Source organism: Thalassophryne amazonica, chromosome 12, assembly GCF_902500255.1.
Source record: "Thalassophryne amazonica chromosome 12, fThaAma1.1, whole genome shotgun sequence".
Taxonomy (NCBI): Eukaryota; Metazoa; Chordata; class Actinopteri; order Batrachoidiformes; family Batrachoididae; genus Thalassophryne; species Thalassophryne amazonica.
The window spans coordinates 53021310-53043612 of NC_047114.1; the positions used below are offsets into that span (position 1 = coordinate 53021310).

The following is a 22303-nucleotide window of genomic DNA, read 5'->3' on the forward strand; positions in this document are numbered from 1 at the left end:
AAATTCTTGAAAGGGTAGTTGTAAAACAGCTAACTGATCATCTGCAGAGGAATGGTCTATTTGAAGAGTTTCAGTCAGGTTTTCGAATTCATCATAGTACAGAAACAGCATTAGTGAAGGTTACAAATGATCTTCTTATGGCCTCGGACAGTGGACTCATCTCTGTGCTTGTTCTGTTAGACCTCAGTGCTGCTTTTGATACTGTTGACCATAAAATTTTATTACAGAGATTAGAGCATGCCATAGGTATTAAAGGCACTGCGCTACGGTGGTTTGAATCATATTTGTCTAATAGATTACAATTTGTTCATGTAAATGGGGAATCTTCTTCACAGACTAAAGTTAATTATGGAGTTCCACAAGGTTCTGTGCTAGGACCAATTTTATTCACTTTATACATGCTTCCCTTAGGCAGTATTATTAGACGGTATTGCTTAAATTTTCATTGTTACGCAGATGATACCCAGCTTTATCTATCCATGAAGCCAGAGGACACACACCAATTAGCTAAACTGCAGGATTGTCTTACAGACATAAAGACATGGATGACCTCTAATTTCCTGCTTTTAAACTCAGATAAAACTGAAGTTATTGTACTTGGCCCCACAAATCTTAGAAACATGGTGTCTAACCAGATCCTTACTCTGGATGGCATTACCCTGACCTCTAGTAATACTGTGAGAAATCTTGGAGTCATTTTTGATCAGGATATGTCATTCAATGCGCATATTAAACAAATATGTAGGACTGCTTTTTTGCATTTACGCAATATCTCTAAAATTAGAAAGGTCTTGTCTCAGAGTGATGCTGAAAAACTAATTCATGCATTTATTTCCTCTAGGCTGGACTATTGTAATTCATTATTATCAGGTTGTCCTAAAAGTTCCCTAAAAAGCCTTCAGTTAATTCAAAATGCTGCAGCTAGAGTACTAACGGGGACTAGAAGGAGAGAGCATATCTCACCCATATTGGCCTCTCTTCATTGGCTTCCTGTTAATTCTAGAATAGAATTTAAAATTCTTCTTCTTACTTATAAGGTTTTGAATAATCAGGTCCCATCTTATCTTAGGGACCTCGTAGTACCATATCTGTTGTGTGGGCCGCCAGAAGAGGAGGTACTGCTGGCCCACCACCAGAGGGCGCCCTGTCTGGAGTGCGGGCTCCAGGCACCAGAGGGCGCAGCCGCCTCACAGGAGCAGCCAGGGTGACAGCTGTCACGCATCACCTGCAACAGCTGTTACCAATCATCTGATCGGCAGGAGTATATCAGCAGGACGACGTCTCCACCTCTTTGCCGAGATATCGTTTCTACCGAGAAGGTAACGTACTCAGCTAACTGTTTGACAGTGATCTTTGTGACTTTGTGCATTTCTCTGAGAGAACTTCCCAACGAGAGGTGGAGGTAGCTTACCTGCCGTTCGGATTCCTGGGTGCGAACGCGCCCTCCTTTAACTGTTCTTTATTCCTCGCCAGCAGTACCAGGTCCGACACGCGGAGGCAGTGGCCACCTGGGAGTTCGGGACTTGGTGGCTCCAGTATTCCCGGGGTCTGGTGGTGGAGGAAACCGTGTGGTTCCGGTTCTACTTTGGAGAGGCGTCTCCTACCTTCGAGCCTGCCCACACGACACCTGTGTGAATTTGACTTTGTCCTTTATTGTAATGTGTTGTCCTTGTTGTGCATATTCACAACAGTAAAGTGTGTTATTTGACCTATTCCATTGTCCGTTCATTTGCGCCCACTGTTGTGGGTCCGTGTACTTACACTTTCCCAACAATATCACCCCAATAGAGCGCTTCGCTCTCAGACTGCAGGCTTACTTGTAGTTCCTAGGGTTTGTAAGAGTAGAATGGGAGGCAGAGCCTTCAGCTTTCAGGCTCCTCTCCTGTGGAACCAGCTCCCAATTCAGATCAGGGAGACAGACACCCTCTCTACTTTTAAGATTAGGCTTAAAACTTTCCTTTTTGCTAAAGCTTATAGTTAGGGCTGGATCAGGTGACCCTGAACCATCCCTTAGTTATGCTGCTATAGACGTAGACTGCTGGGGGGTTCCAATGATGCACTGTTTCTTTCTCTTTTTGCTCTGTATGCACCACTCTGCATTTAATCATTAGTGATCGATCTCTGCTCCCCTCCACAGCATGTCTTTTTCCTGGTTCTCTCCCTCAGCCCCAACCAGTCCCAGCAGAAGACTGCCCCTCCCTGAGCCTGGTTCTGCTGGAGGTTTCTTCCTGTTAAAAGGGAGTTTTTCCTTCCCACTGTTGCCAAGTGCTTGCTCACAGGGGGTCGTTTTGACCGTTGGGGTTTTACATAATTATTGTATGGCCTTGCCTTACAATATAAAGCGCCTTGGGGCAACTGTTTGTTGTGATTTGGCGTTATATAAAAAAAATTTGATTGATTGATTGATTGATTCGTTTTTTATAATGACAATTTGACATTTTTTAGGTTGTCTTGATTATAACAACTTGACTTTAATTCAAGTGACATGGCCAGAATGGTCTTCGGTTGTATGCCAACATGTCATTACAAAAACCAGTTGATACTTAATGACAGCAGTCATAAATGTTTATGACATTGACATAATGTTTATGACACCTTCATGACTGTGTCATGTAACAGTTATGACAGCAGCATGTCACTATTATGATGATACCTTCAAGTAAAGTGTTACGCAATTTCTCAGTGAAGAGGAAGCTGGTCTCTTAGTAGATTCTTGGACAGAGATGTAAGCTCAGAGATGGTTGAACAGGCCCAGTCTTGGCACACACTGTTTTGAAGACTGCTTCTAACTGATTACTGTATGAATCATCTGCTATCTGTTGAATCTGTTGTATGAATCTGTTGCTATCTCCCTCCTCTTTCTTCTCTGTGTTGTTTGTACACATTTTTTAGAAGACTTACACTCCCATGTGGATCATTGCTCATCAGCTGGCTCGGTCCCTCACATGTTCTTCTGAGGTCTACAAGTTGATGGAATCTTCAGGCTGTACTTAAGGAGGTCCTTGTAGCATTTCTTCCGCCTTCTTCTGGACCATTTTCCTTCACTGAGCTGAGAGTAGAAGTTCTACTTGTGAAGTCGGCTGTAATTTATCCCAGTAATGTGACCCACTCATCAAAGCTGGTTCTCCTTGATGTTGACAGTGAATGCACTGGAGCTTGGCTTCAGTCAAGACACTGATGTTGGTATGGTATTCTTCGCACCTGATGTGGAGGATACTCCTCCGGCAGTATTGGTGGAATTACTCAAGAGTCTTCAAGGAGCTGCGGTAAGTGGTCCAGCTGTCAGATCTGTACAGCAGGGTTGGCATGTTGAAGGCTTTGTAAAAAAGGATTTTCATCTCATGGAGAAGGTCTCTGCAAAAGGCAATTCCTGCAGAATTGAGTCAGCGTTGGATCTCATTATTGATTTTGGCTTTGGTGACAACTTGCTGCCCACGTATGGAAAGTGGGTCATGTTCTCCAGGGCCTGTAAATGCAGACTCATAGCAGGATGCCTTGGGTTCACCATGCTGAGTAGAGGCTGACATAGGATCTGTGTCTTCTGAAGGTTGATGTGAAGACCAGATGTGGTGTAGACGTAGTTGAAGGTTTCAAGGATTTTCTGAATACATTCTTAAAGAATCACACATGGTTGACATCAGTGGACTGGAAGTCCAAGAGCAAATTGGTGGCTCTCAATCAGCTCAGGTTGAAGAGCTTTGCATCCATTCTGTACATGATGTCAAGTAATAGTGGCACCTTGTCTTTGATCAGATGGAGGCTTATACTCCTGATTTAACATTGAAGGCTTCATTTTGGTGCCATTCACCAGAACTGTAGTGGACATATCATGAAGAAGCATCAGGATCTTGAAGAATTTCTCCAGACAACCCTTTTTGCTCAGGATATTCCACAGAACACATGATCCAACAACTTTGTAAGGACAATAAAGGCAAGGTACAATGGTTGGTGTTGCTCTTGACAGTTTTCTTACAATTGGAGAACAGCAGAGATCATGTCTATTGTCCCTCTTGATGGTCATAAGCCACTCTGAGTTTTAGGAAGGATGTTTTCCACTAGTATTTAAATTCCCCCTCCTCAATGATTGGGTTGCTGTTCAAAGGTCTTTGAAGTGTTCTTTCCATCAAGCACTGATGTCATCTTTGTTCTTCAGCAGGCTCAGGCCATCCTTACTTCAAAGAGGTACTTGTCCTTGGGTGGAGGGACCATAGATAGCTTTGGTGGCATTGAATAAGTCTCTGCTGTCACTTCTGTCAGCAATGGCTTGGAATTCAGCAGCCTTGCTTGTCCACCACAGATGTTTCAGCTTGTGAGTTTCACTTTGCAGTCACGTTGCTTTGCTGCAGTCAAGATGCTTTCTCTTTTGAGGTTGGCTGCTTCAAGAGGTTGGGGAAAGCTTTCTTAATTTTGGTCGCTGTCACATTGGAGAACTTGGTCATTTTCATCAAACCACTCCAGATGCTTCCTCCTCTGGTGTCTGAGTGTTGCAGGTTGTTATAGCTTTCTTGAGCTACCCTCAATGTTTTGGAGCTGGGACATAAACTCTGCTTTTGTTTCTGGGTCTTAGAGCTTGACCATGTTGAAATTTTTGATAGTTTTACAGTGTCCAGGCCTCCTCTGGGGGCAGATGTTCAGCCAGTTCCTGGAGTAGATTAGATGATGATCCATCCAACAGTTATCTGAGCCAGTAATTACCTTGGTGGACAGAACATCTTTCTGGTTACGCTTTGGGAGAATGTTGTCATTGAGGAGGTGCAATGCTTCATGCAAGGGTGTTTCCAGGAGTCTTTGAACTTTTGCTGTTGCTTGAAGATGGTGTTGGTGATGATGAGACCATATTCAGTGAGTTGCATTATTAGTAAGCCTGGTTTACTTTTCTGCTTGTTACTATAATGATGTCACAATGCTGACACACTAGCTTCTTCACTGAATGACAATACGTATTCACCTGTGGTATTTTAATGCAGGCTCATAACAATTAAACATAATATATACCTGATAAAATGCATAACAACATATTGGTTTCTGGTTGAAATGATTTCTGACTTAAATTCAGCCAAGATATATAGAACATTCTGTCCTAACCTGCTATCTGGGTTTTATGAAACAGCTCTTTCATAAATCACATAAACAGTGCTGCTTTTGTCGACCATTTTTATTTACTATGCCTCTGGATGTTTCCAAACTTACAGCTACTGAATTTACATGTTTATCCTCATCTGTTTCTTGATTTGTTGAAAAGTACCAAGATAACAAAACCAATGTTTATAAAGACAAAAATAATATTTTACCTTCACCACTTGAAGTTTCTGTTGAAATTTAACTTCCCAAGCTCTTAATCTTTGAGTGCTTGACAGATTGTCCAATAAGATGTCCAATAATAATACTATAATTTTAGAAACATTTGTGTGTTTGTTCCCCTACTCCTCAGGTCCTTTGGTCAGTTTCCACAAAACTTGATATGTGGATGATGTCAAACCCATAATTTCTCCTAAAGGATTTGTTTTAGCAAAGCTCAAGGTCATTGTCAAAATTCTGATTTTTCACTTTGATGTCTGTCAAACATGGCACACATACTGTATGTAAGTGTGTTCTAGAATTGCTCAGGCAAGACAAAATTTACCAAAGGACACTCACTGGGGCCATAGTCATGAAAGTCAAAGGCATGTATTTTTTACACTCCAATTTGCGCCAAACTTTGGCACACATATGGAGTTGGTTCTGGAATTGCCCACATGACATCCCATTTGCCAGAGGTCAAGGTCATTAGGGTCAAAGGTCAAAATTTTAGTTTTTCACTCTGATTTACCTCAAATAAGGCACATGTATGGAGGTGTATTATGGAATTGCATAGCCAGGTCAAATTTGCCAAAGTTCAGTCATTGGTGCCAAGGTAGTATCTACCTGTCTGTTTACTGACCTCCTCCTTCCAAGTTCTTTCCCTGATTTCTAACACACTTGGTAAGTCAATGAATGGCGATCCCCAAAATGTCCTTAAAGAATACATTTTGGCAAAAGTAAAGGTTAAAGAATTTGATTTTCATCACAATTTGGACCAGATGTGGCACACAATAATGTGGATTCAAGAATTTCCCTGGCAATGTCAGTCAGAGGTCAATCATTTGGATAAAGGTCAAGGTCATTGGGTTAAATGATTGTTGTAGGCCTTACTGTCTTCATACCTGTGGGTACTATAACCAAGGATTCCGTAAATTCCATTTAAGGGCCACAGGGTGGGCTGGAGCCTATCCCAGCAGTCATTGGGCATGAGGCGAGGTACAACCCGGACAGGACACCAGTCTGCCACAGGGAAACATACAGAGAAACACATTCACACTCAAACACACTCCTACGGTCAATTTAAAGTTTCCATTTCACCTAACCTGCATGTCTTCGGATGTGCACCCAGAGGAAACCCACGCAAACACGGGGAGAGCATGCAAACTCCACACAGAATGGGTGGGAAGCAATCCCACAACCTTTTGGCCGTGAGGCATCAGTGCTATGCACTAAACCACCATGCCACTCACAAGGAAACCAGTCAATGGGAAAATTTTTCTGTGAGTAGTCATCTTTTAAAAATGAAATCCAAACTGAGACTCGCATTGGTGTTTTTGTTATGATCCAGACACAGAATGAAAGATCTACAGTAGCTTTGGGACAGCAAGCACTAAACGTCATTCCTTATTTACTGACAGGTCGTTCAGTTTGGAGCAGACTGCAATCAGGATGAGTGCACTTGCCGTGATCCGGACGCTGCGGAGAATAAGAGCAAAGCGAAGCACTTGGAAGGAAGAGCAGGAACACGGTGAAGTGAGAGGATGAAAGAAGCTCTGCTTGTTCCCAAATACACTCAAACCACAGGCTACACAGGCTGGACTTACACAATAAACAATACAGTTTTTTTTAACCATCTGATAATGTGAAGAATATGATCAGTTCATGATAAACAAAAGTCATTTTACCAGTGTGTGAAAAGCCAATCTGGTTCTGCTTCAGTCATTAAAATAACATCCACAAATCCACCAATGTTTTGTTTTCCTGTTAGGAAGTTGAGTTTATCTCTGCGGATGGATTTGTGGAAGAGCTGACATTTATGTTTTGGATTTAGTAATAAACTGCTTTTGAGAAAAACAAAAAACAAGACACACGCACACACAAGGAGGTTTCAAAGTAGCTATAAAATTCACTCTAAACTAAGACACCACAATTGGATTAAGTCACTAAACGTAATTGCCTGAAAGGATTTTCGGGAGTCAATTACTCTTGCAAATGTAGCTGCAGCACCTGTACAATCATTTATGCTAACAACAGCTGGCATATCATCATAACGTCAAAGAACCCCATTCAGTTCATATCAGTCATGGAGATTTAAGTTTACCGTCACCCATCTCAAATTTAAATGTTAAGGACCCGAACTTGGTGATCTCTAGTTCAGTCTAAATCACATAGTGCATGTGTATTCCACTTTGCCATTGACATAGCATGTAATCTGAGTGCAAGGTAAGGTGCAGTGGCACAGGGTAGTGTTTAGTCCCTTAGTACTTAGTCATGGGTGTGTTTTGGGTTTCATCTGGTACATTGCTATTCAAGTAATCCAGCACAGCTCCCTGAGGTGAAACATTCTTTCTCCTCATATCCATATTCCACCAGGTGCAGACAGCCCCCTCCAGTACTACAACGTTAACTCCACTAGGCAATTTAGCCAATTAGGCATACTTTTTTTGTAATTTTTCCATTTAGTTTTTAACTTTCATTTTGTTGTTAATTTTTGTTTTGGACCCAGTTTCATGGTAGCATGATGCACCAATGCACACCCGTGTGTTCAGAGTGCACAGACGCCATGAACCTGAATATAGTGCCATGAAAGTAAATAGTAGCTAAACTCTGGCCTCAACTTTGGACCAGATTTTTGCTGTTCTGTTGTGCAGACACTTTCTGTTATCACACATTTAGCAATCAACGTGCGCTGTACCTGACCACACCAACACACCCATGAGTGTAGAAATGAAAGTAATTATACTCGCGCTTTAAAAAGTGAGTGATGGGTGTGAAAATGACAGCTGTGTTGGCTGAAGTTGAGTGTCACTACACAGAAATACTCCCAAAATTCATCCTGTCTTCTGTGAGCAGTACGATATGGAAGGACACACATCTGTAAAGACTAACATGTATAGACTAATATATTTTGACCAGTTAACATATATACCAGACTATGTATGTTGCACAAGTGAAATCTATATTTATGTCACAAATCCATCAAGGTCATCAATTATCTGTACAACACGATGTGTGCACTGGGCTTCCCCAAAATATTTTTGTGTTTGTGTGTGCGGCACAAGGTGAATATTGTGATGACAAGATTTCAATCCAAATTACGTAAATTTTTCGCTGAGACACAAAAACTAGATATGCCAGAAAGGAAAAATCAGAACATCTGGGAAGCCTGTCCTTAACATAACTTTTGTTTGTCATGCAGAAGTGATGAAATACCCCCATCCAATTACTGTATCTTTAAAATTGTACACATGGTCTGTGTGGTATTTTACAGTACTATATATATATATATATATATATATATATATATATATATATATATATATATATATATGAAATAAATAAAAATGTTATATTACCCAGAGAGCAGCATGTCTTATTTGTCAGTTTATGCCGAATGTTGTTTGGGCAAATTAATGTGCAGTTAACACGTGTATTTCAATAAATATTTTAATGTATTATTCAAGTTGAAGAAATATGAGGAAAAAGACTGAAATATCTCATTTAGTACAAAAGATAAAGATAAAATGAATTTGCAATTCAAACTGAAAGGAAACTAGAGAAGAATTTTTCTGAAAAAGAAGACAAAAAGGGCTTGAACTTGTTCTGGTGATCAATAGCACGGTTTTGTCTATTTTTATTTAATTTAGAGTCATAGTTTCCTCCTTAGTCAACAGCCTTTCATGCCATGGTAATCGAGTGGTATCTTAAAGCTGGATTATGCCACATTTCTTTTGATGCCTCCAAATCCTTCATTAGTTAGTTGTGAGTCCTGAGATTTTGTTGGACCTTCAGAACAAAACTTTGCTAATTCCTGGGTGTTCAGGGGTGTCTTCCACAATGATGTAAAATCTATACAGTTCAAAATTGCTTATATGAGTGAAATGATGGCACCGAAGGCACCAATGGAAGCATTCTCTGTGCTATAGTGATGCCCAAACTGGAAATGCTGAATTTTGAGTCCACACTGAAACTGAAAATGTCAAATGTTGAACACTTCCTGGAGTGACACTTCCTGGATCAACAATAGAGGAGATCTCACGGGAATTCAGTGGAAAGCTAAGACTGAACCCAGAAATGCCAAATGTTGAGTGGACACTGAACCCAGAAATGGCAAATGTTGAGTGGACACTGAAACCAGAAATGTCAAATGTTGAACACTTCCTGGAGCGACAGTAGAGGAGATTAACCTGTTTTTGAGTTTGTTGTTTTGCTGTGGTATGTTTATCTCCTGTAAGGTTTATGTGTAACTTTTTGTTTCTCTCAAACATAAAAAAAGAAAAGAAAAGAAAAAGACAATAGAGAAGATCTTGCACAAATAGAGGTCTCACAGGAATTCAGTGGAAAGTCGACACTGAAGCTGGAAATGTCAAATGTTGAACACTTCCTGGAGCGACAGTAGAGGAGATTAACCTGTTTTTGAGTTTGTTGTTTTTGCTATGGTATGTTTATCCTCTGTAAGGTTTATGTGTAACTTTTTCTGATTTAATAAAAAAAAAAAAAACAACAGAGGAGATTTTGCAGGAATTCAGTGGAAAGTGGACACTGAAACAGGAAATGCCAAATGTTGAGTCGACACTGAAACTGAGAATGCATAACTGTGAGGCACCTTGAGCTCTTGACGTCAGTCAATGACTATTTAGCATGTAAATTACATGCAAAAATATTTGAATCTTTGAAAATATTTCTCAAACCTGAATAATCACGATTAATAACTCTTGCATTATTTATTGAAGAAAGGCTGTTGTCATCCACACAGCTGTGATGGTCAATTTTCTATTATTTTCTAATCATATCAAAGGCATAAAAAATAAAACTACGTTAAAAATTCATTTTCTAACTCTAAATTATAGTGGAAATAGCCTTATGGACTTATATGACCTTGTTTCTTCACTGATTTCATTTTTTAACATTTAGGTTTACAACACAATTATACTGAGAAAAAAAGTCTGAAGGACCTAAATCACATGGTGAGATGATGAGAAGCTTTCCTCATTCATGTTGGCGACAAATACATATTATTTTTGAATAACAGACTGTGTAGTTGCCCGTGTTTCTATAAATCCTTTTGAGATAACCAAATGAGGAACATGACTTCTGGAGATCCAAAATTGTGTTCTGGAAAACCTTGGCTTAATTCTTTAGTAAGTGTGTCCCCTTGGCCTTTCCCTATTTTCACTTGAGGTTGCCACAGCAAATCCATCTGTATCCTTATTTGGGATGTTTTACCCCAAATACCCTTCCTGACACAACTCCACATTACATGAAAAATAGGTAAGGGTGGTCTTGCACCAGGAAGCTTCTGCTATGGAAACTAGTGCACTAACCACTTGGTTTTATATTTTACACGGGCAAAGGCCTGATTAACTCCAAACTATGCCAATTAATCTTTCATAAACTTTTAAAAATTATTCAATCAATTTCTGAAATCTTCAGGAATATTTCATGCTGTTTAAGGAGGCATTCATCTTAATTTATAGTGCATCCAGAAAGTATTCACAGGGCTGCAGTTTTACACTTTTTTTTGGTAAAATATTTAGTCAAAAATGGATGAAATTCTTTTTCCCCCTCAAAATTCTTTTGTTTTTGCAAATTCACTTTGCTCAATACTTTGTTGATGCACCATTGGCAATTAGAGCCTTAAGTCTTCTTGAATATGATTCCACAAGCTTGATGTACCTATCTTTGTGCAGTTTTGCCCATTCCTCTTTGCAGCACTTCAGAGGGAGTGTTTTTCTTACCACTGTTGCTCTGGGGGTTAGTATGATTAGACCTTACTTGTGTGAAGTGCCTTGAGGCAACTCTGTTCTGATTTGGCGCTATATAAATGAAAATAAAATAAATTGAGCACCTCTCAAGCTCCATCAGGTTGGATGGGGAGCATCGGTGCACAGCCATTTTCAGATCTCTCCAGAGATGTTTAATCAGATTCACGTCTGGGCTCTGGCTGGGCCACTCGAGGACATTCACAGAGTTGTCCTGAGGCCACTCCTTTGATATCTTGGCTGTATGCTTAAGGTCATTGTCCTGCTGAAAGATGAACCGTCACCCCAGTCTGAGGTCAAGAGTGCTCTGGAGGAGGTTTTCATCCAGGATGCCTCTGTACATTGCTGCATTCATCTTTCCCTCAATCCTGACTAGTCTCCCAGTTCCTGCCACTAAAAAACATCCCCACAGCATGATGCTGACAACACCATGCTTCACTGTAGGGATTGTGCCTGGTTTTCTCCAAACATGACCCCCGGCATTCACGTCAAAGAGTTCAATCTTTGTCTCATCAGATCAGAGAATTTTGTTTGTCATGTTCTGAGAGTCCTTCACCTATCGGCAAACTCCAGCTGGGCTGTGATGTGCCTTTTACTAAGGAGTGGCTTCCATCTGGCCACTCTACCAAACAGGCCTGATTGGTGGATTGCTGCAGAGGTGGTTGTCCTTCTGGAAGACTCTCCTCTCTCCACAGAGGGATGCTGGAGCTCTTACAGAGTGACCATCAGGTTCTTGGTCACCTCTCTGACAAGGCCTTTCTACCCCAATTGCTCATTTTAGATGGACAGGCAGCTCTAGGAAGAGTCCTGGTGGTTCCAAACTTCACCCCATTTATGGATGATGGAGGCCACTGTACTCATTGGAACTTTCAAAGCAGTAGAAATGATTCTGTTCACTTTCCCAGATTTATGACTCGAGACAATCCTGTTTCAGAGGTCTACAGACAATTCCTTTGACTTCATGCTTGGTTTCTGCTCTGACATGCACTGTCACCTGTGGGACCTTACATGTAGACAGGTGTGTGCCTTTCCAGTTCATGTCCAATCAGCCCAGAATTTACTCCAGGTGGAATCCAGTTAAACCATAGAAACATCTCAAGGATGATCAGTGGAAACAGGATGCACCTGAGCTCAATTCTGAGCTTCATGGCAAAAGCTGCAAATACTTATGTACATGTGATTTCTTCAGGGTTTTTTTTTTCCATCCATCCATTTTCTTACGCTTATCCTAGGTCAGGTCGCGGGGGCAGCAGCTCAAGCAAAGCTGCCCAGACGTCTCAATCCACACACACCTCCCCCAGCTCCCCCGGGGGAACCCCAAGGCGTTCCCAAGCCAGCCGAGAGACGTAGTCCCTCCAGCGTGTCCTGGGTCTTCCCCGGGGCATCCTCCCGATGGGACGTGGCCGGAACACCTCACCAGTGAGGCGTCCAGGGGGCATCCGGAAAAGATGCCCGAGCCACCTCAGCTGGCTCCTTTGGACATGGAGGAGCAGCAGCTCGACTCCTAGCTCCTCCTTTTTCTTTTCTTTTTTTTTTATAAATTTGCAAAAATCTCAAAACACCTTTTTCACATTGTCATTATGGGAATTGTGTGTAGAAGTTTGAGGAAAAAAAATCATCCATTTTAGAATAATGCTTAAACATAAAAAAAAAAAAAAACAATTGTGGAAAAACTGCAGTGCTGTGAATACTTTTTGGATGCACGATATATAAACTAATGACCAACTGAATATCTGACAGTGAAGAAAAATGGAAAAAAAAAATACATTTATAATGCTTCTGTTAAAATTACTTTATGTGGAAATGAAGTCAACATTCTAACTATATATGGATGCCATCATCTTGCACGGAGCTTATTCTCACCTGGAGGAGGCAGGCAGCACTGTGAGAGTCATGTTCTTTGACTTCTCCTGTGCGTTCAACAACATCCAGTGTGATTTACTGAGCAATAAGCTACGTGACATGAACGTGGAGGCTCCAATGGTGGCATGGATTACCAACAACCTCACAGGCCACCCACAGTATGTGAGGCTCCGGGACATTACATTTGACACCATCAGGAGCAGCATGGGGGCACCACAGGGGATGGTCCTGTCTCCCTTCCTGTTCACACTCTACACCTCAGACTTCGGATTCTGGTCACAGTCCTGCAACCTGCAGATGTTTTCAGAGGACTTTGCCATTGTGGGCTGCATCAGCAGTGACCAGGAGGCTGAGTACAGGAGTGTGGTGGACAGGTTTGTGGAGTGGTGTGAACTCAACCGCCTGCAGCTCAATGTATCTAAAACAAAGGAGCTATTTGTGGACTTCAGAAGATGGAAGACCCGTCTGAACCAAGTTACCATCAATGGAACAGAGGTGGACATTGTGGACTACTACAAGTACCTGGGTGTCCACATAGACAACAAACTGGACTGGACTGTAACCACAGATGCTGTGTATAAGAAAGGTCAGAGCCAACTGTGCTTCCTCAGAAGGCCCAGATCTTTCAATGTCTGTAGAAATATGTTGCAGATGCTTGATCACTCGGTGGTCTCCAGCATCATCTTCTGTGCTGCAGCCAGACTTTTGACACAAAGCAGAAAGTTTGACCACATTACACCCATTTTGGCTTCCTGTCCCAGATCAGATTTTAAGGTTCTGCTACTAACCTATAAAATTATTCATGGACTGGCACCCTCCTACCTAGCTGACCTAATTAAACCTTACATACCGGCACATACCGGCCTAAGGTGAATAAGAAGTCTGCGGGTCACAGAGCTTTCTCTTATCGTGCCCCTGTTCTGTGGAATGATCTCCCTGCGTCAATAAAACAATCAGATTCTGTGGAGACTTTCAAGTCCAGACTTAAGACACACTTATTTTCCCTTTCATATGGCTCGCATACTGGTACAGTTTTGTTTTACGCTTTTTACTCTTTTAATTCATTATTAGTAATTGGAGCGGGCTGCGGCCTCAACTTTACCTAAATTCTGGGTCTTTTAGTGAAGTTTAGGGCTACTGGCCGGCGACCACCTTAGTATTTCTCTGTTTTTTCTTGCTGTTTAATGCTGGCAAATTATACAGTACTTTCTTTTGTCTTTCTGATGCCTGATTCTGTTTTTTCTCTGTTTAAGGTGCAGATCCATCCAGAGATGGGGAATTGTATTTGTGTTGGCGATCCTCCTGTCCTGTGCGCCAATAGCATTTCTTGTATATTCGTCCGTGAATTGTTCTGTAATTTATGTTTGTAGCATGGCCCAAGCAGAGGGTCACCCCTTTGAGTCTGCTCTGCTTGAGGTTTCTTCCTCAGAGGGAGTTTTTACTTACCACTGTTGCACTGGGGGTTGGTAAAGTTAGACCTTACCTATGTGAAGCGCTTCAAGGCAACTCTGTTGTGATTTGGTGCTATAGACATCAGGCAGTCTAGCTTTGAGTTCAGTCTTGGTTGAGGAGTTGATGCATCGCCGTAATGATATATAAGGTTGTTGTTCCACTAAACATGGCAGCGAAACTGCAAACTTAATAAGTGAGTGATCAGACACCACTGATGTAAGAGGCATGATGTCAATATTCCTGACAGCAATACCACGTGCGAGAACCAGATCCAGGGTATTTCCACTAATGTGCGTCGAATCCCAAATGCCTTGCCGAAATCCTAATGCACCCACAATTTTCATAAATGATTTGCAGAGGGGATCAGAAGCTTATTTATATGAATGTTAAAGTCACCAATGATCAGAATGTTATCGACACCAGTTGACAAGTTAGAGATGAATGCACCAAATTCATCTAAGAATTCAGAATATGGGCCAGGAGGCCTATATACAGTGACAAAGTAATACGACTGATTTTTATTCTTCTGACCTTGGCAATGTGTAATATCCTGAGCAGAGCGGAGAATCAGATGCTCAAATGAGTTATATTTGTGACCCCCAACAGCTAATAAGCTAAACCTAGATTTATAAATAAGAGCAACACCCCCGCCTTGCTTCACATCATGAGGGACATGACTAAATGTATATGCTGGTGGGCAGGCCTCATTTAAGGGGAGGACAGCTGTAGGTTTAAGCCAGGTTTCACATAGCCCAATCATATCTAAGTGATGATCAATAATTAGATCATTAATCAACAATGATTTTGAGGACAGTGATCTTATGTTAATAAGACCCAGTCTAAGGACCTCAGTGGGGTTGACAGTTGAACTGTTTGGGTTTAAGGGTGGTTCCAGAGTAGCATATATAAGATGCCTAGAAGTAGGTTTAGGTTTGAGACATTCCACGCGCATTGTAGGTAGCAGACACGAAATCTTTGCTATTGCTGGAACAACCACTGGGCCATCCTCAATTTCAATATCATCCAATATAGTAATGGGTATTAAGTTTGGAAAGCATATCCCTCTATGATTTTTATGGACACAACTACGGAAGCAGGCCACAGTCTCAACTTGTTGAATATCCCTCCCTGGCAGATAAACTGCAATATCACCATAGTGGATTTTCTGCACTAAATTCCCTGATAAGCTAATGGATTCCACACCCACATTTGTTTTACATAATTTTACATAATTTTTACATAATTATTGTATGGCCTTGCCTTACAATATAAAGCGCCTTGGGGCAACTGTTTGTTGTGATTTGGTGCTATATAAAAAAATTGATTGATTGATTTGTCATAATCCTTGCAGGGTCTCTAATCACCTGCTCTGTAGGGTGGAGGCCGTCCAGCATCAGCAAGCCACGGCGGCCCCAGAATGAAGGCCAGTTATCAATAAAGCTAAAGCCTTGCTGTCTACAAAACTGCACCAGCCACCTATTTAACGATGTCAGCCTGCTAAATGCCTCATCAGTACCCCGGGAGGGGAGGGGACCAGAGACTATTAGTCGATGCTGACACATCTTTCTGGCAAGGTCACAAGTCCTCTCTATGTCCATTTTTGTGACCTCTGAGTGCTTCATCCTGATATCATTGGTGCCAACGTGAAAAACTATGTGACTATATCTCATGTCATGTTCCTCCGTCTGTCTTCCCTTCTGCGGCGTCAGCACCCTAAGATGAGATGCAATTTTGGGAGCTCTGGCCCCAGGAATACATTTAACGTCAGCCGGCGTCTGTAACCTGACTTTACGGGTGATAGAATCCCCTATCACTAAAGTCTGGTGTTCAGCCTGGAGACAGGTGTGGAAGTCACTTGTGGACTCAGAGAATTCACATCAGGCAAATCCAAGGGGGAGAACTGATTCACAGTTTACACTGGCAAGTGTGATTGGGGTGCCACAACCGGGCACCAAGCCTTACCGGGCTTCCTCCGCCTAGCCACAGTCCAAAAGCCGTCCTCCACAGCCGGCGTTTCTAAGCTGATGCTAATGGGCTCGCTAGCTGGCCCAACACTAACCTCATCTGGAGTGCCAGTAACAGCTAACTCCACTGAGCTAAGAAGCTGCTCTAACTTACGGACACGACTCTCTAAGAGAGCCACCCTATCTTCCAACATCACGCAGGATTTACGGAGGGTGTAAAGTAGAATTAGTAGTGTACCTTTTTCCGTAATTATTGTATGGCCTTGCCTTACAATATAAAGTGCCTTGGGGCAACTGTTTGTTGTGATTTGGCGCTACATAAATAAAATTGATTTGATTTGATTTGATTTACCTTGTGCACTAAGAAATTGAAGAATGTAGCCAAGCAAACACGAGCTAACCAATAATGGATAAGCTAACCACTCCTAAGGCTCACACAGATGCAAATAAATGAATTAAAATTCACAGCAGTTACACTGACAAACTAGCAGAAGTATTAAACAGGTAAAAAACCAGCAGCTATAAAATATACTAAACAGTTAATTAACTAACAGGAGCGTAAAAGAATGAAATGAAAAAATGATGACGGGGGTCCGAAATAGCTAACGCAAGCTAACCGCTAGCGAAAATCAAATCAAATCAATTTTATTTATATAGCGCCAAATCACAACACACAGTTGCCCCAAGGCACTTTATATTGCAAGGCAAGGCCATACAATAATTACGGAAAAACCCCAACGGTCAAAACGACCCCCTGTGAGCAAGCACTTGGCAACACTGGGAAGGAAAAACTCCCTTTTAACAGGAAGAAACCTCCAGCAGAACGAGGCTCAGGGAGGGGCAGTCTTCTGCTGGGACTGGTTGGGGCTGAGGGAGAGAACCAGGAAAAAGACATGCTGTGGAGGGGAGCAGCAGGGGAGAAAATGCTAGCTGCTCCTAAGATTTTACACAGGAGTAAAATAATTACTTAAAATTCACAGCTGTTCGACTGAAAAATGAACAGAAAAAAATAAGAAAAAAAGAAACAGCTATAAAAAGTAACAATGGGGGGAGGGGTCAACCTAGCTAGCGAAAGCTAACCATTAGCGAATGCTAACTGCTAGCAATTCACAACAGGACTGTTGTTAAATAACGTTCAGAGTAGATACAATTAATAACCAGAAGAGTGCTAAACAGAAATAAAAGAAGCGTATACAACCGTGTGAAGTTCAGAGTGGCGTCACAGCAACAAACAATCTGTCAGAAGCAAGTTGCCAGATCTGTCAAAATCAGTAAGCGAAAAGCATCTTTTGTAAATGTCTTCCGTTTCACATAAATTTGTTGTACCTATTGTAAAAAAAAAAATGGATTAATTGATTTCTGTTTAATACTAACACTTTCTGTAATTGTGTATTTAACTAACTATTGTTTACGGTTTAATGTCTCTGTAGTCTGGCAAAAAAATTCCTTCGGGATAAATAAAGTTGATCATCTTTATATTGTTTGGTAAAAATTGAATGTTTGCATTAAAGGAAAGTTCAGTTCAGTTTATTTATATAGTGCCAAATCACCCAAGGTGCTTCACAATAGTACGGTTTAACCTTAACTCAACCTTAGTTGAATTTGAAAGTCTTGTAGATGAAAGTATAGGTCTGTTGTAGATAAGAATCCATTTTTTTTGTTTGTTTTTATTGAAAAAAAAATTAGTTGAAGAAATTTTTGTGGTGTTTTGAGAATAAATCTGCAAATACAATCCTTCTCAAAACATTGTTTGAATCTTGGGTGCTTTTTACAATATAATGTACATTTCCAGCATGTGATGTATGGTATTTGTATTGTGTTGCATTTCTCTAAATTTGGGGTTTTGAAGAGACATCACAAGGTACATGATGCTATGGTATGCTTGTTATATTTATTGTAGGATGTATGAAGCAATACCTTATACTATTTGTGGATGTAAAATGTTCCAACAGTATAATCAGAATTCAGACTTTTTTTTGGAAAAAATTAATTTTCCTCTGACAGACCTGTAAACGAGACATGGAGACTTAAATAACAATATCAACACAACCATGTTCATAATTTCTTCTTTAATTTTTGATGTAATAAAGATCAAAGTGAAAAAGTTAATTATATGATGGCACAAACCGTACAGACACCAAATCATGCAGATAGAATAGGTACTATTTTGATCAAAACCTGATTTTTGCACGTTTATAAATTAACATTTTCCCCACTCAACTAGTACTTTCTTTTATTATGTTCAACAGAATTTTTTATCACTGTAAATCCAGAAAGACTGCAGTGTTTGATTAACTTTTAAAAAGTTCAGTTTCATACAGCGGATATAACTTTGACATACAATCAGACTGAACAAAGTTAAAGCAGCTACTCTATACATCACAACTGGAATAAGATTGTTAATGACTGCAAAAACAAAACTACACAGCAGATATCACAGTACTATATTGTTTTTAAAACACATGTTGGAAAATATTACTTGGGCATTTCTATAAGTAAGGAAAACAGTTTACTGTGCTATTACATTTATGAAATACTCGGCTGCCTATACAAAAATCTACAAGCTTTCATTTTAGTATTCACACAAGATTTGTTTAAAAGTAAACAATGTAGTTTTGTGTTTCTTTGACATCAATCTGCAACATGGACACTGCATTGCAATGACAATATCTCCAGTAAAAGTATTATTCGCACACATATTCATAACACATATTATTCGTAAACATAGCAGTTGAAACATCAGTAAAATTCCATATTATTACATGACAGGTATGCATAAACATACAGAGAAGCAGCTAAACATTCTCTGGGTCCCATTTCAATGGAGCAGGTGCTATGACCAGTGCAAACCATTTGTCATTAGGCACAGACTGTATGGGTATTTCCTTATACAGCAACTTCAGGCAAACATAATAACTGGAACAGTGTCAGTATGGTGAATAATTAGTGCAGCAGATAACTGAAACAATCCTGCAAATGGTGACAGAAGCAACACATTCACGACAAATACTGGCCATTTGAATTTTCAATAATCAGCCAGGTAGGGGTCAACTGAAGAATTACACAGGGGTCAAAATTAAAAGAGGCTCCAATCATATTGAAAACTACACCACGTTATTTATCTGAGCATAAAGATTCCAAAAAGGTATAGTTTGGACTGTCTGTGACTGAATGTTATAGAGTTATGGGGTAAAAACATCAAAAATGGTGACAGAGGTCAGTTTCAGTTTGTACAGGGGTCGAAATTTAAAGTTGCTCCAATTTTGGTAAAACGTGGTGCAAATTATTGGTTGAGCTAATAGGATTAATGAACGGAATAGTTTTGACTGTGTTGAATGTTTGGTCTGCAAAGTAAAGGTCAAACAATGTCGACGCCCATTGGATTCTATGACATGTGACATATCTTAATCCATAACATGATAACTAAACATGGCCCATGGTACTAACTATTCCTTTTAAAAAGGAACAGTATGCAAGGAATTCAAAGGAAGTCAAAGGAATTATCTGTAGACCTCTGAGACAGGATGGGGTGCTGTGAGTACAATCTTGAGAGACAAAATGAATTTCAGCCATTTTGGAATAAGGCTATAACATAAAATGTGGGAAAAGTGAAGCGCTGTGAATGCTTTCCGGATGCACTGTATGTGAAAAGGTGGTCTCAAGACCAAGACCACATTTAAATACATCAATAATGTGGTGCCTTTTTCTGGGCATTACCCAGTACGCAGGCACCTCAACGTTGTGGACCCCAGAGGCTGGAGAACACCAAGAGAACATCCACATTCCACCTGGATGTGGAAGATAGCTGTCCGTCTATGTGGTTGCCATCCAGACCCTGCTAGTCCATTGTTGGAGGGGCCGTAGGCACACAATGGCAGCCACGTTTCCATCAGTATGCCCCGGGGCAGCTGTGGCTGCATTAGTAGCTAACCATCACCAATGTGAGAATGTGCGAGTGAATGAATAATGTAACTTGTAAGCACTTTGGATAGCTTGAATAAAACGGTGCTCTATAAAACCAAGTCATTATTAGTATTATTATTGTATTATTGGTTGTGTGGTGGAAGCCATGATGCGTGACACCAGCACATTTGCCCAGATGTGAGTTTATAAGGCATCCTTACTGATATCTTTGATTAAAAGTGTTTATTTGCATTGATTAACCTAATTGTGTAATTACTACACAATTCCAGTATTTACCTCGCAGCCTGTTGACAGAATTTGATTTGACCTCCCACATGTTGCAGGTCTTCCACCTTTAGTGTGTGCCCTCTGTGTTTCCACAAACAGACCTGCAAAAACTGATTTTTTTTACTCATAAACATTCCTGCTGCTTGCACTGGTCATAAAAACCTCCATAAAAACCAGAGCTCAAAGATCCTGTTCATTTGCATTTTCAATACAGAAATATAACTCACAGCAGTGTTTGGTGGTGTTACAGAGACCTGTAAACTGTAGCATGGGAAGACAGTGTCAAAGCATAACGGCAGGGTGTGATAGTATATTGGACTGTATACCACATTGCCAAGTGCAGTTCAATCCCTCTGTTACATGAGCTATAGAGGCCACAACACTCTAATATGAACAGACCAGCAAAAGCAGAAAACATTTACAGATGCAAAAATCTGCATCGAAATACATCTTGCAAACTGAACAAAGTGCTTCCAAACAGAGAGAACACAAGCAATTATAACTGGCAGCACATGCAACCATTTAATTTGAAAACAAGACTGCTGTAAATTCACAAAAAGCACTCAAACAGAAACACTTTGCAAAGCTTCACAACACAGTGGAAGTACTCACAACACACACAGTGGTGCTCCACTCTTGATTCTGTATCTAGTTGGCAAAGCTGTGTACATTCATTTATTTTATTCAACAATCGACATTAATGATTTTACAGTATTAAACGCCATGTGCTGAAGAGTTTTTTTCATGCTACTACCTGTTGTTGAATTGACAGTTGTGTTTTTCTGAATTTGTCAATGTTGTCTGAATTTGGAAGTGCTGTGGCCCCTATCAACCACCGTACTCCATCCATCATTTCTCAATGTATTTATTAACACTACATTCACTGTGACAGCACTTAATCTTTATTATAATGCTATGTACAGGGTGGATTTACAGAGTGTATTTCTAGACTACTAAAATATGAGCCATGCATATTTTATCTTTCCAAAAGTTTATCTCACACCCCTGGGTTGTAAATATGGATAATATGTGAAATACTGGTGTTACATCCAGCTTCATTGAATGTTTGAGATAGAAAACACAAAACTTCATAGGTCGTTGCTAATTAGGATGATTTCATTTAAAAAGTAGCAGAGGCAGCGGAAAAAAAAAAACTACAAGTCTATTAAGACACTACGAAGAGCCAAAATCACACAGCAAAGAATTCACAGCCTATGATTTTGTAGCACACGATGTCTACAGTAATTAAAACCATCAATCCCTTCAGTAACAATATTTCAATGTGATCAGAATCTAGTCAATTAAATGTGATAGTTTTGTGGAAAAAACTGTGCCAAATGGAATGTTTACACATTTTTTAAACTCAGGCTTCTTTATATTACAAAAATATGAAAAAAAGTAATTTAAACTAAGGATGTGACCAATCCGATCCAGTATTACAAAAAAAAAAAGTAATTTAAACTAAGGATGTGACCAATCCGATCCAGTATTACAAAAAAAAAAAAAAATGTAATTTAAACTAAGGATGTGACCAATCCAATCCAGTATTACAAAAAAAATAAATAAATATATATATATATATATATATATATATATATATATATATATATATATATATATATATATAATTTAAACTAAGGTTGCTGCTGCTGCATGCTTTCTACTTTGTTTGCCGCTAAGCATGAGGAGGGGAGGGAGGGAGGTTTCTGACGCTGAGCTGTTTGAGAGAGGTCTCTTCTGCAGTATTCTAAGCCATGGGTAGCGGCAAATTTCCTTCAATATTAATCCAGA

At 40.2% G+C, this 22303-nt stretch overlaps 1 protein-coding gene and 1 long non-coding RNA gene across 2 annotated transcripts in view; one reads left to right on the plus strand and one right to left on the minus strand.

Moving 5' to 3' along the window:
• The window catches only part of pappa2 (pappalysin 2), a 236315-nt gene extending 228007 nt beyond the window's left edge, over positions 1 to 8308 (plus strand). The window contains exon 27 of the mRNA XM_034182745.1: positions 6699 to 8308. Within this exon, the coding sequence (XP_034038636.1) occupies positions 6699 to 6812 (114 nt within the window). The 3' untranslated portion in view covers positions 6813 to 8308. The remainder of the gene's footprint in view (positions 1 to 6698) is intronic.
• On the minus strand, positions 157 to 21636 carry LOC117521448. Its single transcript, XR_004563942.1, has 3 exons — positions 21354 to 21636; positions 1922 to 1926; positions 157 to 167 (listed from the first exon to the last, which is right to left on the minus strand). It is a non-coding gene; the product is annotated as an uncharacterized LOC117521448 (long non-coding RNA).
• Between the last annotated feature and the right edge of the window lie 667 nt (positions 21637 to 22303).